General features: G+C 39.8%; 2 protein-coding genes across 11 annotated transcripts in view; one reads left to right on the top strand and one right to left on the bottom strand.

Annotated features, from left to right (window-relative positions):
* Positions 1-16,938, bottom strand: part of KIF9 (kinesin family member 9) — an 82,302-nt gene extending 65,364 nt beyond the window's left edge. Inside the window, exons 1-6 of one of the 9 annotated variants that reach the window (XM_077129489.1) lie at positions 16,592-16,938; positions 16,155-16,285; positions 12,103-12,200; positions 9,872-10,037; positions 8,026-8,132; positions 4,466-4,690 (exon numbers count right to left, since the gene is read on the bottom strand). In XM_077129489.1, the coding sequence (XP_076985604.1) occupies positions 4,466-4,690; positions 8,026-8,132; positions 9,872-10,037; positions 12,103-12,200; positions 16,155-16,285; positions 16,592-16,707 (843 nt within the window). In that variant the 5' untranslated portion in view covers positions 16,708-16,938. Of the gene's footprint in view, positions 1-4,465; positions 4,691-8,025; positions 8,133-9,871; positions 10,038-12,102; positions 12,201-12,683; positions 12,720-14,915; positions 15,323-15,352; positions 15,598-16,154; positions 16,286-16,591 lie in introns of those variants that run through there. The other 8 variants (XM_077129493.1, XM_077129495.1, XM_077129497.1 and 5 more) reach the window with 8 other exon arrangements.
* Positions 16,765-19,050, top strand: part of KLHL18 (kelch like family member 18) — a 61,728-nt gene continuing 59,442 nt past the window's right edge. For both annotated transcript variants that reach the window (XM_077129499.1, XM_077129498.1), the window contains exon 1: positions 16,765-17,212. In XM_077129499.1, coding sequence (XP_076985614.1) covers positions 17,084-17,212 — 129 coding nt within the window. In that variant the 5' untranslated portion in view covers positions 16,765-17,083. The remainder of the gene's footprint in view (positions 17,213-19,050) is intronic.

Below are 19,050 nucleotides of genomic sequence, written 5' to 3'. Positions count from 1 at the left end.
AGTTTATGTACTTTTTTATATCCATTGCAAACTTTTCAAGAACCTTTTTAACTTTAGAGAACCTCACCATAAAAAATAGCCTAATAAAATCTGAACTTAAAGAGAAAAAATAGCCTAATAAAATCTGAACTTAAAGAGTTTTAGCAGCATTGTTTTTCTATGTAGCTTAGCTTTAGATTTTCTCCTTACTGAAGAGGTAAGAGTATGTGCCCTTGTAAATGAATCTTGGCATGTTTATGTAGATAAATCAAAAAATAGAAATCATCATCATAAGCCATTATGAGACCATTAAATATTTTCATGTATCCTACAAGAAAGAGTGAAACCTGTGTGTGGCTCTGCTTGGCTGGGCATCTAAAAGGAATCAGAAAACAGATTGTTAGAAGTATATCAAGTGTCCTTATCTTTACTTTAGTTTTGTTTTTTCCTATTCTGCTTAATTAAGTGTTGAATGCAGTGTGACATCAGAAAGATTGAAGAGTAATGGAATCACAAATTCTATAAATGCGTAGCAACTTTAAAGAGAGAGAATATTACAACCTAATGATTATTTCTGCTGAGCCTTAGTTGTCCTGCCTTAAGGAAAAAAGAAGGAATTATAATAGCTAGAAAAAATATTTGTTAGTGGAAAATTACTGACCTCTGAACTATATCATACTATTAGTGTAAATGAATGTATCAGAAACTGTTCTTTTGTGACTGTTTTGTGAAATTGGTTTTATAAATATTACAAGAACCTGTTGTTTTTTTTAAGGGGGAATGGAGGATACAGGGAGTAGGTCTTGAGAATTAAAATTTGTTGTTTATGGAACTATAGTATGGTTGTCTGTGTGTGTGCGTGTGTGTGTATAAAAGTGCCTTGCTTATAAACTCATTTTGCTATTCAGTCCAAAAGGAATCCTGTCTCCAGCTTCGCAGCTGAACAAAACAACAGCTTTGTATATGCAAAAAAAAAGTTTCAGTGGCTGAGAGATTTCAAACAGAGTCGAGAGGTTATCCTGGAGGTTATTCTTCTACATTATACAGATATCCCTTTTCAGTTTATGGTATACTGGAATGGCTAGAGGAAATACTGGAATGGCTAGAGGAAAGTACCTGAAACTGTTGAAATGTATTCCAGTGGCCTTGATTCTTGAAGACGATTGTATAATGATACAGATTTTACAATGTGACTGTGTGACTGGTAAAACCTTGTGTCTGATGCTCCTTTCATCCAGGGTATGGACAAATGATTAAAAAAGAAGGATAAAAAAAATAAATAATGGGGGGAGGGATGGGGTAAAAATTGGGTAGATTGAAATACTGGTGGTTATTGAGAGGGAGGGGGAAGGGATATAGGATGTATGAACTTTTTCTTTTTTCTTTTTATTTATTTTTCTGGAGTGGTACAATGTTCTAAAAATGATCATGGTGATGAATACATAACTATATGATGATATTATGAGCCACTAATTGTATACTTTGGGTGGACTGTATGTGTGTGAAGATATCTCAATAAAAATATATTAAAACAAAACAAAACAAAGAATTAATACCAATCTTGCTCAAATTCTTCAAAAAAATATTCAAGGGGAGGGAAAGCTACTTAAGTCACTCTATGAAGCCAACATCACCCTATACTAAAGCCAGGCAGGGATACTAGAAGAAAAAGAAATTACAGACCAATCTCTTTAGTGAATAAAGATGCAAAAATCCTCAACAAAACACTCACAAACTGAATCTCGCAGCACATTAAAAGAATCATACATTAAGACCAAGTGGGATTTATTCCAAGTATGCAAGGCTGGTTCAACACAAGAAAATCAATTAATTTAATACACCACATCAATAACTCAAAGCAGAAAAACCACATGATCATCTTGATTGATATAGAAAAAGGCATTTGACAAAATTCAACATCCTTTCTTGAAGAAAACACTTCAAGGATAGGAGTAGAAGGGAACTTCCTCAACATGATAAAGGCAATGTATGAAAAATCCACAGCTAACATCATACTCAATGGGAAAAGGTTGAAAGCTTTATATCTGAGATCACAGACAAGACAAGGATGCCCACTGTCACCACTGTTATTCAACATTGTGGTTGAAGTTCTAGCAAGAGCAATTAGGCAAGAAAAAGAAATAAAGGGCATCCAAATTCAAAAGGAAGAAATAAAGCTCTCACTGCAAACATATATTTTTTATATGTCAAAAATCCTGAAAAATGTACAGCAAATCTACTAGAGCTAATAAATCAGTACAGCAAAATGGCAGGGTACAAAATCAACACTCAAAAATCAGTAATGTTTCTATACACTAGCTGAACAATCTGAGAAGGAAATCAAGAAAATAATTCCATTTACAATATTAACCAAAAATATTTAGGAATAAATATTTAGGAATAAACAGAAAACTACAAGAAACTGATAAAAAGAAATTAAAGAAGACCTAAATAAATGGAAAGGCATACCATGTTCATGGATTGGTAGATTAAATATAATTAAGATGTCAATTCTATCCAAATTGATTTAAGGATTCAATGCAATACCAATTAAAATCCCAACAACTTACTTTGCAGAAATAGAAAAAACAACAACCAAATTTATTTGGAAGGGCAGGGGGCCCCAAATAGCTAAAAATATCTTAAAAATGAAAAATCCACAGTGGGATACATAATTTTAAAGTCAGAATAATGGAAATTCTAATAACCTCCTGGTGGGAGTGTACCATTTCAGAAAATAGCTAGCATCATCCACAGGAAAGCTTAAGCTACTTATACACAGTCCTTGACCCAATTGTAGTCCTTGGCTTTACCATGAGAAATCCATGCTTATTTGCACGGATATACAAGAAAGTTCCAAGCAGCATTTTCTGAAATATCTTCAAAGTGGGAAAACTTAAATGTTCATCAGAAGTAGAATGGATAACTAAAATTGTAATACAGTCATACAATGAAATATAATGAAAATGAAAAACGACAGGAACAGCATGGATAAATTTCACATAAAAAAGCAAGTAAAAGAAACAAGATATGATAGAAATCATCCTACATAATCTTTTCTACATAAAGTTCAAAAAAATTAAATTATGCTGTTCGGGTCAAAATATTTAAGTGGTAAAGCTATAATGAAGACCAAGGAAATTTTTACCACAGAAGTTAGGAGAGTGGCTACTTCTAGGTGATATGAATAAAAACTTATTCATGATAAAAATTCATCACAAACTTGGAACAGAAGGGAATTTCCTTAACCTTCCTTAAGCACTAAAAACCTACAGCAAACATCACTCTTCATAGTGCAATGTTAGGAACAACAACAAGACAAGAATATCCCATTGGGGCCACCTGAGAGGTTCATTCTTTGCTTTAGACACAAGGGATCCAGGTATAAAGGACTCCTATATGACTTAAAAAAAAAAAGTTTTTTTTTAAGTCATATAGGAGTAATTTAAGTCATAAAAGGTATAATTTACATGTCCCAAAATTCTCTGTTAAAGTGCACAATTCAATGACTGTCAGTAAATTTACAGAAGTATGCAATCATCACCACAATCCTATTTTAGAACAGTTGCATCATCTCCAAAAGTTCCATCAGGTCCACATGCATTCATTTCTGTTCCTTTCCCAAGATGACAACTGATATGCTTTCTGTCTCTATAGATTTCCCTGTTCTAGACATTTCATATGGTCTTTTGTTACTGGCTTCTTTCACATGCAAAAATATGCCAGATTTAAACCTAAATATATCAGTAATTACATAAATTTGAGGTACATCCATGTTGTAGCATGAATCAGTATTTCATTTCTTTTTATTGCCAAACGGTATTCCATTCTGCAGCTATACCACATTTTGTTTATTCATTCACCAGATGATGGACATTAGGGTTATTTCCAGTTTGGGGCTATTGCAAATAATGCTGCTATGAACATCCATGCACAAGCCTTTGTTTGGACATAGCTTTCAATTCTTTTGGATAGCTAACTAGGGGCAGAATTGCTAGATCTTATGGTAAAATTTATGCTTAACTTTTTAAGAAACTGCCAAAGTAGCTACATGATTTTAAATTCCCATTAGCAATGTATGAAAGTTCCAGCCTATATGACTTTTTAAAAAATAACATACATTAGAAATTTTAAAAAATTGATTTATGAGTTTTTTTATATATTAAGGAAATTAATCCTTATTTTTTTCCCATACTACAAATGTACATGGCTTAATGTTAAATGAAAAAATGGACATAGAACAATTTCAACTACATAAAGAAAAAATTTCACAGGAAAAAAGACCAGAAGGAAATAAGCCAAAATATACATTGTTGTTGCCTTTTGTGGAAAAAAAGTTTCCTTTATCTTTTTCTTTACTATCTGAATTTTCTAAATAAGAAGATATTACTATTTATTCTGATGATCAAAGCAAGTAAAATACTAAAAGGGAGGGAGGAAGGTAAAGAGAAAGAAAGAGACAAACCCTTGGTCTGGATCATCTCACCTCAAAAAGGAGGCTGAATGCATCCTCCTCCTGACCTGTGAGGTGGACCGACAAGCCCTTAATGAAGACCCCTTGCGGGTTTTCCACGATGGTCATTGGAGTGTTTGAGGGTCCAACGTAGGGCAGGGTGGACAGGAGATCAAACAGGCTTTCATTGTAGATCTCTAGGTAGGAAACACGCACAGTAATGGCATGTGTGGGGCGTTCTTCGATCATCTTAAAAACCTAGATGGAAGATTGGACAGCAGTCACCAAGAGCAGAACTCCATTAGTCTGCTAGCGTTAGGGGAGCTGTTACTCAGGAGGGAAGGTCAAGAAGTACAAGATAATCCTTGTCCTAAAAGAATTTACAATGTATATAGGTGTGATGGTTACTGTTCTAGTTTGCTAGCTGCCAGAATACAATACACCAGAAACAGAATGATTTTTAAAAAGGGGAATTTAATAAGTCGCTAGTTGACAGCTCTAAGGCCGAGAAAATATCCCAATTAAAGCAAGTCTATAGAATGTCCAGTCTAAGGCATCCTTGGTTTAAGAAGGGCGATGAAGATCAGGGTCTATCTCTCTAGTGAGAAGGCACATGGCAAACACAGTCAGGGTTTCTCTCTCAGCTGGAAGGGCACATGGCGAACTCATCTGCTAGCTTTCTCTCCTGGCTTCTTGTTTCATGAAGCTCCCTGGGAGGTGTTTTCCTTCTTCATTTCTAAAGGTCGCTGGTTGATGGACTCTCTGCTTCGTGGTGCTGCAGCCTTCTCTGCTCTCTTCGAATCTCCTTCATTCTCCAAAATGTTTCCTCTTTTATTGGACTCCAGAAATTTATCAAGACCCACCCGAATGGGTGGAGACATTTCATCATCTAATCCAGTTTAACCACCACTCTTGATTAAATCACATCTCCAGGGAGATGATTTAATTACAGATTCAAACATACAATGCTGAATAGGGATTAGAAGAAATGCTGCCTTTACAAAATGGGATTAGGATTAAAACATGGCTTTTCTAGGGTACATACATCATTTCAAACAAGAAGTTACCATCACCACCACCACTCCCACAACTACTATTAATATTTCTATTCTTTCAGGTGATAACTATTATCATCTTGTAGTTTTTTGAGCTTAGATTTACAGATTGGCTAATACTTACAGAGTCCCAAGAAATAGAAGCATGATGAGTAGAAAGGACTCTGGAGTGAAGATCTCTAATTTGTATGGAGTCTCACCATTTATAAATCTCTTTCATATTCATTATTCAATTCCATCCCATAACACCCTTGTGAGTGAGGCAGGGCAGGGGCAAGACCCATTTGCACAGGGCTCTGTGCAGTAAAATTATTTGTCTACAGTCACTCAACTTCTAAGGGTAGAAGCCAAGCCACAACTCAGCCTTCTCGACTTCTCAGTATTTCTCTGTAGGTTACTTCGGACTGGTCTCTTCGCCTGTTTGGACCTTAATTTTCTCACCTGTCAAATGGTGAGTTGGGCTAGAGGTCCAAGATCTGACAGTCTAGATACAGTCTGTCCAGTACAGTGTTCACCAGCCATAGGTGACCCCTGAGCACTTGAAATGTTTTTGTTTGCTTGTTTGGTTTTTTGAGCACTTGAATTGTGGCCAATATGAATGAGTAACTGAATTTAAATTAATTTTAATTTAAATGTAAAAAACTGATACTTCATTCAATTATTGGTAAACTTTTAAGTAGGCTTGGAATAACTTGGGTATGTGAATTTATTTTTTCAACTGTAAATTTTATGAAATCTAAAATACCAATCAAGTATTTCTGGTGAATAATATTTAATGTCTGAATTGAGATGTGTGTAAGTACAAAATACACACCAGATTTTGAAGCCTAAGTATGAGAAAATGAATGTAAAATAGCTCTAATAATTTTTATATTGATTACATATTGAAATATTTTGGATATATTGGGTTGAATACAATACATTAATAAAATTAATTTCACTTCTTTAATTTTAAAGATGTGGCTATTGGAAAACTTAAAAATATATATGAGACCACCCTCCCCCTGTCTACGTGGGACATGATTCCCAGGGGTGTGGACCTTCCTGGCAACGTGGGACAGAAATCTGAGAATGAGCTGAGACTCAGCCCCAAGGGATTGAGAAAAACCCCAGAATGAGCTAAACCCAGCATCAAGGGATTGAGAAAATCCTCTTGACCAAAAGGAGGAAGAGTGAAATGAGACAAAGTGTCAGTGGCTGAGAGATTCCAACCAGAGTCGAGAGGTTATCCTCGAGGTTATTCTTATGCCTTAAGTAGATATCACCTTGTTAACTAAGGAAATGGAGAGGCTGGAGGGAACTGCCTGAAAATGTAGAGCTGTGTTCCAGTAGCCATGTTTCTTGATGATGATTGTATAATGGTGTAGCTTTCACAGTGTGACTGTGTGATTGTGAAAACCTTGTGTCTGATGCTCCTTTTATCTACCTTGTCAACAGATGAGTAGAACATATGGAATAAAAATAAATAATAGGGGGAACAAATGTTAAAATAAATTTAGTTTGAAATGCTAGTGATCAATGAAAGGGAGGAGTAAGGGGTATGGTGTGTATGGTTTTTTTTTTCTGTTTTCGTTTTATTTTTTCTGTTGTCTTTTTCTTTTTCTGAATTGATGCAAATGTTCTAAGAAATGATCAGGATGATGAATCTGCAGCTATGTGACGATATTGTGAATTACTGATATGTAGAATGGAATGATCACATATTGGGAATGTTTGTGTTTCTGTAATTTTTTTTAACTAATAAAAAAATTAAAATATATATATATATATATATATATGAGGCTCAAATTATATTCCTATTGGGCAGCACTCGCCTAGAGTACTAAAGTCTAAGACACGGGGTTTTGGAGTGGGATACTAAGGATACTGCTTCCAAAACTGGGGTACGAATGATTTATATAGTAGAAGGATATCTTACACTTCTTATAGGACAGGGCTGTAAAGCCTCAAGATGCCACTAGGGGAAGGCCCTTTGCCTGCTGCCTCCAACCAGAGGATCTTCACAGAACCCAGGCTCACAGACCCCTAAGGGAAGGTGCGTCTGCCTCACTTTAAGTCACAGTTCCCCAACAGACTCTCAGGGCTAATCTAGCCCTGAGAGCTGAGGTTGTGCCTTGTTCTTTCCTTGTCTGCTCTTACAGGGGCTGTGGTAGTGGAAGAAACCAGAATAAGCCAGAAAAGAAGCTCTGTAAGGGTCTCCATCCCCCTTATCAAAACCAGGAAGGAAATTGATTAGGACCTCCAAATCCTTAATTACTGGATCACAGGTTGTAGGAGCAGTAAGGGTCCAGTTAGCATGCTCAATTCCCTCCTTCATGAATGAGGAAATGGGATCCGCATGGGTATGTGTCAGAGACTAAACCCAAACTCCCACTTTTCTGAGGTACCCCCTGCCGAGTAATGCATACCCTCTCTCTCACAAAGACTGCAACTCTTTGAGGGCCAGACCCCATTATCTCCAGTAATCAGCCCGGGTTCTGAAGCATCTATGATGTAGAAAGGGGACCCATGTGGCTTCTCAACTGTGGCCTACTCTACCTGTTGAAGAGCTCGAGGCAGGATCCCCCGGTGTTGGTAATTCTCAGTTGCCCCAGTCATGGTGTATGTCTTGCCAGCTCCTGTCTGCCCATAACACATGATGGTGCCTGCAAATATTTCAAAATGTGTTTCAGACACATCCAGAAAAAAGCTCTCCCATTCCCTAGCATGCAATCTCTCGTGGGCCCAATGCATGTCCAGCACTAGTCAGAAGGACTCTGGTATGAAGGTGACCAGCAGGAACAGCCAATGGCATCAGGAATTCCTGCCATGGAGATATGTGGACAAGGGAACAGGGACATAAATGGTCAAAACATAGACATCTGCTCTGAATCTGTGGTTTACACTTGCTCTTCTGCTCCCTTCCTCAAGAGGATTTGGCCATATGGCTTCTGAAGAGAGCAGGGAAACTCAGGGAACAGATGAACTGGGACTTTTTCTGTAACGATAAAGAAGATCAGAGCATTGAACTCCAGTCCTTCTTTAGCAAGGCCATGAACTTCCAGGGTCTCAGGGGTCAGCCTCCCTGGGGAGCTGGCCAGGCAGGAGGCATCAGCCTTCCCTACAGGCACAAGAATTCTTTGTAGACTAAGTTCCTATGTGAAGAAACATGGTTGCTGATTGGTCCATGAAACTTCTAGAAATGGGACCCCCACAAACAGCTGCTGGTATGATCCCATTTCATTGCCTGCCCTGGGAAGACTTTCTCTTGTACCTCTCCTATCCTTTAGGTCTACCATTACCACCAAGCTCTGGGATGTGATCTGTGCATCACATCCTACTGTTCTTCCTGGTGTGGGCAACCTTGAACCAGATCCCACCCCAAAGGCTAATTCTGGGTATTTACCCAGCAGATCTACATGGCAACACTGGACAGCAGAAATCATTGTTTGCCTTTGTAACACAGATGCTCTAGTTCCAGGAATTGGGAACAGATTTTACACAAGGGGCCCTAACACCAGTAGGTGAGTTGGGGCCAGAAACAGTATTTATTTACCCAATACAAGTGAGCAGGAAGGAGTTCCCTCACCTGAAAACTGCCTTAGAATCTGCCTAGGAATTTGAACTCATTTACTGTTTCACAGCCCAAGATTCTTGATGTCCCTGGGCCTTAATTCCTCTGTCTCTACTTCCTCAGGGTCACACTCTCAGGGAGTCATGAAAAGCAATGAGAACATCTTTGCATCACTTGGTACCATACCTATATATCATGCATGGGACAAATCATAATGTTTGGACATCCACACTTATGGACTTTTAAACTACATAACATGGGTTGCTAAAAGTAAAATGGGACATTCTAGTCAGCAAGCCACCAGACTGGCAAAGTCTACAAACTGATATACTCTATTAAGGACAATTTCTAAAACAGTATCACCGAGACTTTTTGTCAAAATTGTTTTTAATGTGAGAAAATAAAAATCTGCTCAAGACTTTAGTAATACATAGACAAATAATCCTGAACTAGGATATAAACAGTAGATTGACTATGCTGACAGAATGAATGGAAAGAGCTCCTAACAGATAGTGGAGAGAAAAATGTTCAGACTCCATCAAACTCATCATAAAGACATATCTTCCAAATGAATGTGTGAATGATTTAAAATAGGGTAATACTTGTGCATGACATATGGAGATCCAGGGTGACTTAATCTTCCTATGAAGGTAGGATTCCAGTTGCCCATCACATAAATTTTCCACCATGAGAACATGGAGACAAACAAGCAAATAAATATCGGTAAGTTAGGTTATGTTTCAACTTATTAACCATAAAATACTTGCATCTTTTCCTCACGAGGGGCTCTGAGGGATCTTGCCTGAGGCAATAACTAATTAAGTAAATTACCATTATAGCCATTGAGGGCCTGAGAAACCACGTCCTTGGCCACAGTCTCATAAACCAAGTCCTGGGAGGCGTCATGGAGAACTCCATCCAGCTTGAATGACCAGTCTGTCTGCTGGTTATTGACAACTCCTCTCCGAGTGTCTTTTTTTAAGTGGATATCAATGCTCTAGGGAAAAAAAGAGAGAGAAAAAAGATCACCTGGAAGGAAACTGACATAAAAATATCATCGATAGTGAGCAAATACAGGAAGTGAACTTACTAGGAAACCTGGATCTAGGCTACTAAGCAGAAAAGAATGGTATCTAATGTGCTGGGTTTGCAATTTGTCTCTAGATGTGCTATTTCAAACAAAATTAAAAAATATCCAAAGATGTGAAAAAGTATAGCTTCAAAATTGGGAAGATGTTTTTCAAAAGTCCTCTTTAATAGGTATTAGATGTGCAAGTTTATGATCCTATAGAGAGAAACTTTCTGTGGGGTAGCATGGGAGGAAGAGTTTTCCATAACACGGAACCAGAAAAACACTGCACTCTTCTTTCAGGACTGGTCTTCCCTCATCTAAGAGGCACCATCCATGAGGCTGAGGGAAGGATTATTGGTATGTGAGGGAGAATAGAACAGAATAAACCCCTGTCCATCTTTCTTGTTCCTTGACAGTCATTTTGTGCTGTTTTCTCTTGTTCGTTAATAAACCGAAAGTATTCTTCAAACAAAATCGTAGTTCTTACTAGTTTCACTACATCTCACTATCATACACAGGTTGCTAGCTGTCTTGGTTCCCCACCTCCACCCATCGATGATATCATGTTCTTATTCAACAAGCTTTTGATCCATTTAATAAGCACAGGGAGGCCTTGGATTAAGATGGAAAGAACAGAAAGCTTGATATGAAAGGCCTAGGTTCGCACTCCATCATTCTGGTTATTGGCATTGAGGCTTCCCTAGCTCTGCATTGCAGCACACACCAACTTACCTGTACACACTCTGGGTCAATGCATGGAAGAATACAGTTACCCATTAGTATTAGAGTAAGTTGGGGGTGCCCAGCCTACACATAGTGAGCAGATTTTCGAATGCATGCTTCTACAAAGCAAGTTATTGTGGCAGCAGTTGACTCAGGGATTTATTGGTTAAAGTCAGTGGTAGATTTCAATCTTGTTAATGGGACTTCTGATGTTCTGATGCCAACAGACTCTCAATGAAATCTTACACTAGATGCCCTAATCCTGGAGCTAAGACCTGGCCACAATCAGAATAACTAAGACAAAGAGAAAGGTTTGGCTCCATTCATACATTAAATGCTCTGTCTGCCTATGTTCATCAAAACCATACCCAAAAAGGGCATATCTCAACTATAGTTCATAGTAATGTTTTAATATTCGTTCATCAACAGTAACAAATGTATCATGCCAATACTATGGGTCAATAATATGGGGGGGATATGAAGTATGGGAGTATTAGAGTTTCTTTCCCATTCTTATTTATTTTCTGGTGTAATTAAAATGTTCTAAATTTGATCATGAGGCTATATGTACAATCATGTGATGATACCGTGAACGAGTGATTGTATACTTTGGATGATTTTATTGTGTGTGAACATATCTAAATAAATTGCATTAAAAAAAAGAGAATATCTCATAAGGTCACACATGAGCTCTTTTCTGACTGCTAGTATCTTTGAGGATTTACAAGTTTGCCCTTGAATTCTGGCTTTAAAGAGTGACTCAGTGCTGCCCAGCCATAATCAGTCCACATTCATTGCTGAATGACAACATCTAACATTCTCAAGTTGTCCTAAGCCTGCCACAGACTTCAGAAGGGTTCTCAGGACAGTGGTGAGGGCATGGTATGGATAAATCTTTTCAGTTCTCCTTCCACTGCTTGTTAAGTTTAACAGCAATCAAGTTAAGAGACTCTGACTTACCCCTCTGAGATTATGTAATGACAGACCAGAAGGTTTTATGAGTATATAGAAGTATCAGTTTTTCTGTGCCAGACATTAGTTTAAAGGTGAACTTATTAACTAAGACAATATGAAATGGGAGCTTTATGAGTTTCCTCATCAAAAAACTGTAGTAGGAGTGGTTTGGATTTGATGAATTCTAGAGTTCATCTGAACTTTTACCAATTCTGTCCTACTCCTTAAAAGGTTGTCTGGAAACACTATCACACTGTAGCGAGATGGGACAGAAAGAGACCCAGGCACATGGAAGTAAACATACTGCACTTACTTTGTTGTCATCTCCATATTTGATCATTTCATGAGCAAAGTCATCAGTGGGTTTGACACGTACAAACGCATTCACTCTTTTCCTAGTACTCATTCTAGCTAAAGAGAAGAGAGCAACGAAATTTAATAGTCATTGACAAACAACAATTAGAAGGGCCTGCGTCATTCATTAAGATCAGAAAAGAGTGATGTGTAGTCCAATTTACCCTATCTGCTTAAAGCCAGTTGCCTTCTTCTTTCTTCTTTTTTTTTTTTTTAACTTTTTAAATTGTATAATCAGCCTTCCTTTTTAATTCCCAGCATTTCAGTGCTCTATCCACAGGATGCTAGCTGTTCAACAAACACATGTATTTCCTGCTTCACCATTTTCCACCAATATCCCCAAATGTAAGTACCAATGACAAGAACACAAAACAAGAAGGATGCTTCTTTGAGGAGCCTAATCTTAGATACGGTTTCCAGAAATGCTCTATATCTAAGAAGAATCCAGTTATACTTTGCCTCATTTATTATATTTTTCTCTAAAATACTTATTTGGGGAACATTAAAACTAACTTTCTTTTCTTCAATTACATAACTTACCTTAGATGCAGCAACCCTTCCTCTATCTCCATTAGCCTAAAGAGATCAGAAGTTGATCATCTAGAAGTATATTTAACTACCCCATCATTAAATATACTATGATTTTCTTCTCAATTGAGAAAATAATTAGGTTTAAGGAGTATCATTTTCTTTCAGGTAACCACCCATATATTTGTCTTCCCTCATTTATACTATCACAAATAACTACTGTATATAATAAAATAGGTTAAATGCTTCATGTGATTTCATAGTATGGGATGAAAGCATATAAACAGAAGTGATAAGGAAGCAGATTACGCTAAATGGCTTTTCTAATATTTACAGCTGTCCCATAATGGAAAAGGCCTTCTCAAGGTAAGGAACTTAAACACCATCAATACTCAAGCAAAGGCTAGATGCTAACTAGCAGAGATGCTACAAAAGGGATTGATTACTGCATTGAGTCAAGGGTTAGTTGTGCTCTAAGATCTCATTCAACTGAACTATTTTAGAAAATTTTTAAAAATTGATTTGCACCAGAACCTTCCAAATGACAACAAATAATTCTCATATTTGATTAAATATTAGTTTCATTGGTCAAATCACACCAGGCCATCCCTGGGAGTGAGTGCCTGTGTAAAATATTTAATATTAATTAGACAGTAAATTTTGGCATATAGTGGAGAAACAGATTAAGTAGAGATAATAACTGACCTGATTTTTATTGCTTTAAGGAGAACTTAAAACTTAATCAGCTGTTCAGGTGCCTAATCATTTACACTGATGACAAAGGACTGAATATTGACCGAAAATACCAAGAGTTCTAAGGAAAGCTAAGCAAAAGTCTACATGTAATCATTATTAATTTTATTAAATATGGTTAATACTATAAAACAAGGTAAAAGTGATGAAAATATACTGAACAGCTTCATTGGGGAGATTAACATAATACAATTTAAAACTGTTCCAAGATGAAACATTTTGAATTTGATTTATAAATAAATTTTTCATTGTAAGATCAATCTAATGTTTGGTTTTGGTTTTCGTAATTTTTTTTTTTTTTTTAGTTTTTGTAATTTTAACATCATCAAGTAGCTTATGGTCAGCCTGAGACTAGGCTCTCAAATTTAAATAATTTCACTTTTACAGAAACATGAGTATAATAAAAAGAATGGTAAAAACCTATTTAGAATTAATGCTCCACAATGTACAAAATAGAATTTGAATAGAGGAAAGACCCAAAGGGCAGGATGTGTGATGCATCATATGCTTTTCTGCTGATCTCCCTGTCACGTTTGGACCAGTTTGATAAGAAATGAGGCTTTTTCCTCTAAAATTACCTGTACTTTCATGGGGTAGCATAGAAGAGTTGAGGCTAAACAGAACTCCTAGAAACACTTTTGAAAAAGACAACCAGCAAAGGAATTTCTAAATTTATGAAAGTTAGGGGACTATGAGGCATGGAGAGCTTCCTCAATTTCATTGTCAAATTGGAAAATAACAATATCAACACAATTATTAAGGGAAAAATAGCTTATTTGTAATATTGCAAAGCACTCTAACAAATAAACTGATTTGATATTTAATATCTTTAAAAAACTAATTTTCAATACCTTTACTGTTTAAAAGAAATGCCAGGTATAGCAGGAGTCCTCTTTTTAATTACCACTAATTAGTTTATTTTTTCCCAAAACACATTATAGAAAAAAAAGTTAACATCCTACATGTATTATCTAAGAGAAGTTCAATGAATGTTACCTGATAAAGATGATTCAAAATTTAAAAAATATTCATATCCTTCTATATTTCCAGATATAACATGTGGTGACCACTTGATTTCCCTTACAATTATATTAACTCAACAAGTGGCATTAAGTATCTCTATACAAGCAATTTAAACAGACAAACAGGTCCTGCCCCTCCAGTATACAGTTTCACTGATGATGATACACTAAATCTCTGACCCCTGTTACAAGTCCTTCAAACATCAAATCAAATAAGCAGACATGATACTTACATAATTTACCTACTGCAGAGTATGTGCACACTTCCTATATTCCTCAAGTAATGATTTTGTAGATATCTTTTTCTAGCCACTACGGGGTCATTCACACTTTAAATTTTAGAAAACAACTCAAAAATGCATCCTAAACTGAGGAGACCGGAGGGAAAAATCTCATCTCCAAGTTCACTTTGACCTATTAGATAGGTGTGAATGGAGGGAGGTATGTTTTGGCTTAAGGAAACACTTACCTTCAATCTCTAAAGCTGTGGGAACCATTTCCCACATCAGTTCCACGGGCCCATCCTCCTGCCCAGGGAAGTTCAGCTGCTTCCCAGGGCACCCTCTGAAAGGGTCCATGAAGAAACAGTGCAGTTCTGGAAGCAGGTGCCAGGCCTCCCTGCTGGCAGCCCCAACCCACAAAGAGCACAAGGGTAGCACAGGCCAGCCCAAAGCATCACTCTTTCCCAGCAGAGTAAGACTGCCCCTACCTCTGCCCTGCATTCTTCTTAACATGCACATGCACATGCAGTCACCCCCATCTGTATTTTCCAAGGGACACCCATGGTTCTGGCCATGCCAGAAGACAGACTCACCCACAGCAAGCCTATTAACCCAGTTATATTCAGCTATTCAGCAGCTCCTTAACACCCACACATTTGGGGACCCCATGCCATCTTGCACTTACTGAAATACTGCTTGTTACCATTTTTATGCCGCTTCATTTGAATGGGTTTCAGCTCCCAAATTAAATCACAAAGTAGCCTGAAGTCAAAGACTGCGCCTTTTATCTCTTTTGAATCCCCCCACAATGGCCAGAACAGTGCAGAGAACAAAGCAGGTACTCAGGAAATGGTGGATGGTGGTGATGGTCATGGCTGGAAGTTAAGAGGGTGGCTGAATCTCCATAGACGGGTCCATCTTCAGTCATTACTGAAAGAGCGATCCATTCTCACATTCAAACCACCCTAAGGAAAATGTTACGTCATTCCCTCCCCAGACCGCCAATCCCTGGGCCCAAGGCCCTTCCAGAGGGACACCTGGTTTCCAACTTCTACTTACAAGAAGCCCTATCACTTTTAGTAGTGTCATTCCCTCTCAAGACTTTGTGGGGAACACCCCCTCTCAAGAGGACATAATCTTGGGGTTTCTGGTGCAGCAAATCGAGCCTCTCTCTGAGTGGCCACCAGGAGATCTCCAAGATCAAAAGCTTTCATTTTCCTACTCTGTTTTAGGAGTGGGAATGAACTGAATTGCCAGTTAGAACTCTTAAAGGCTCAACAAGAGGAAAGAGAGCATCTGGAGGGTTCACAGTCAACAGGTGAGTCCCTATCTTCCAGCACTCCATCAGCAAAGTCTCTCAACCTGAACCCTCAGACCTACTGGGGGATAAGAGCAATATCTGAACTCAGAACCCGGGAACAAAAGCATCCTCCCTTGGGCTAAATACATTGGATCCAGGCAGAACCAGCTTTTCTCAACTCTCTCACCCAACTTGTCAAATCCCTGAATGGAGGCCGAGTGGATGCGGGCCTTTGGCCCATTCTTCTCCCTCTGTGGAGTGGTTTCCTCATCTATACAGCGAAGGGGTTGGACTGGAGACCCAGAGCCTCTTCCAGTTCTAAACCAAGGAGTACAGAAGAGTCCAGATGACCTGGCCCTTCCCCTCCCATCCCTTGGGCCTCAAGAATTCCCTCTCTCGTGGAGCCAGGGACTGTTAGTTTCAAAGACCCTAAGCCGCAGCCAAGCTGAACAGGGTCCTACGAAGTTGCGCCCCGCTCCTCCGGGCTTCACACGATCGAGTCAAGCCCAGGGACTCTAGGACTGTACAGCAGACGGACCCTGGCCGCCTTGGCGTACGTCGCTCTCTGCTGTCCCTTCTCTCCCACAGCACTCCCCACCCCCGCGGCAGGCGGCCCCTGCTCACCGCTGGCAAGGCAGCAGCCCTCCTGGAGAGCCACAGCTGCAATTGCAGCTGCCGAAGCCTAGCACTGCACTTGGTGGCCAAAAGCGCGGCAGCCGGGCTGTGTACGCAGTCGCCATGGCAACGGGACGCTTTCGAGGATCGCGGAAGTATCCGGATGGTGGCGGAAATGAAGTACGTAGTTCTCGGCCGAGGATGCCGGTGATGGCAGAACAGAATCGAGAGGACTGGAAATGGCACCGATTGGTGCAGGAAATCTGCGGAAACGGCAGGAGCGAAGCCAGGGTTGCAGTAGCGAGGGAACGAAGCTGCGTATAAACCAGGAAGCAGGACTTCAGGAGTTCCGGCTCAGAGCAGTTTACGACTACGGAGGCCGCCCAGGCTCATCCAGGTTCAGCCCCAAGCTCGGAGCTGCCACCAGCGCGCGGTCTTGCCCCGCCCTGTTTAGATTTGAGCCGGCCGGCCAGGCCTGCGCAGTCGCGGCGGCCGGGAAAGATGGTGGAGGACGGTGCAGAGGAGTTGGAGGATCTAGTGCATTTCTCCGTGTCCGAGTTGCCCAGTCGCGGCTACGGCGTTATGGAGGAGATTCGCCGGCAGGGCAAGCTGTGCGACGTGACGCTCAAGGTACCCCAGGCTGGGTAGTGAGGGGCTGAGAAGAGAAGAGGAGAAGGGTGGCAGGAAGAGGGGCGAGCGGAGAGACAGAGGTCGAGCCGAGGTGAGGGGCGGGTAGAGGAGGTTGGAGAGGAACCAAGACCTGTAGGAGAGACGTGCTGGTCGGAGGCAGGAATAGGATTGAGTCCCTTAGCCTTTGGGAGGAAAGGGGCAGAGGTGAGCATCTGAGGCCCTCAGAATAGTAGAGATGGGGGTGCCCGCCTCCCTTTCCGTCACACAGACAAGAGAAAATGGACTTGCAGCCCCTCTGTGGAGGAAGGGGCGTTGGCCGTCTGTACATTCTGATGGGCACCACTAAAGCATCTTCTCTTGTTACCATAAACATTTCTTTTTGCTCTCTCGAAGTTGGCGGTGCTTTTTTAGAGGCTCAGGCTTCTTAGTAGTCATTGCCTGCCTCGGTTGTTATTACCGTGTCTTCTTAAGTGCTCTTAAAACGGGATCTGGAAATCTTTTGACGTGAACAGGTGCTCTGCACCCTTCCCCTCCCCCAAACGTCCTGGACAGTAGGCTGATGGGCTGTGTGATGGGGAGAGAGGTGCTAGCATCAATAGGGAAAGGATCTCTTAACCTCCTGTTCCCCACTAACATTTGGTCTCATGAGCCAGCCTCCCTCCTGAGCTTGGCATTCATTCCTGCTATGCCAAACTGGTGAGCCATGTGGAACCCTCTAGGTAAGGAGATGCTGCTACAGTTGTTGCTCCCTATTGCCCTTTGGCTGGAAGGCTCTCAGTTTCTGTAGAGGACCACTGTTTAAGAAAGAAAGAAAGAACCAAAGGAAAAAAAGAAAGATCTATGGAAATATCTTTTTGCTCTTCTTATTTTCTACAAGGTTAAGGAAACTTTTGTTCTTCACCTATTTTAGTCAGACCTCTGGAAGTGAAAGAGTAAGGTGGTTAAGAGTATGGCTTTGGAGACAGAAGAGTTTGGATTAAAATCCTAGTTGTAACCTTGGACTAGTTACTTAATCTCTCTAAGCCTCACTTTTCCAAATATGAAAATAGGGATAATTCCTAATTCTATTATTGTAAGGATTAAATGAAAAAAATTGTGGTGTTCTTTTCATAATACTTGTCATAAATTTTCACTGCCTTGAACCCCTCTTAAAGGAGATTAGCTTTCCAGGAGAGGAGTGAAGTGGCCTAAATGGGAAAAGGATCTTCTGAAGTGGGAGAGAGGAACCAAGGGGACTTCTGGTGATTCCAGACTGTCTTCCAAATAAACAGAGAGGCACTAAAAAGCTATTCGAATCTTTTTAGTATGGGATGGACTTATTGACTACAGGGCATTGGTTCCCAAACCCCATCAAGCATCAGAATCACCTGGTAGCCTTGTTAAAACACTCGCTCTTGGGTCCCACCCAGGAATTTCTGATTCAGTAGGTCTAGCCTGGGTCCGAGAATTTACATTTTTGACAAGTTTCCTGATCTGAGGACCACATCCTGAAAGCCACAGCTGTAGGGTGATGATGAGCCTTTTCATTGGGATATGCTCAGAATGCATAGATCTTCCTCCAGAATCCATGGATCTTCCTTCCTTATATCTGGTATACGCCTAGCTATTATCATTCTCGGAGCCTTCTGGTGGAAGCATACTGGGGCCTTTCACTTAAGTATGCAGCATGCAGACTGAGTCATGCCACTTCTCATCTTCATCAGTGCCGTATTTACTGCAGTCTGGAGTCTCTGTTCATCCTGTCCACCTCAGTCTTTTGCTAGGGTGGTAAAGGAGAACTTGCTTGCCTGGGAAAGGGGACCTGGACTACCTGTTTTCAGTCCCTCCTAACACTGAGA

Source organism: Tamandua tetradactyla, chromosome 15, assembly GCF_023851605.1.
Source record: "Tamandua tetradactyla isolate mTamTet1 chromosome 15, mTamTet1.pri, whole genome shotgun sequence".
Taxonomy (NCBI): Eukaryota; Metazoa; Chordata; class Mammalia; order Pilosa; family Myrmecophagidae; genus Tamandua; species Tamandua tetradactyla.
Note: the sequence above shows the minus strand (reverse complement) of the source record. Positions and strands in the feature narration are given on the sequence as shown.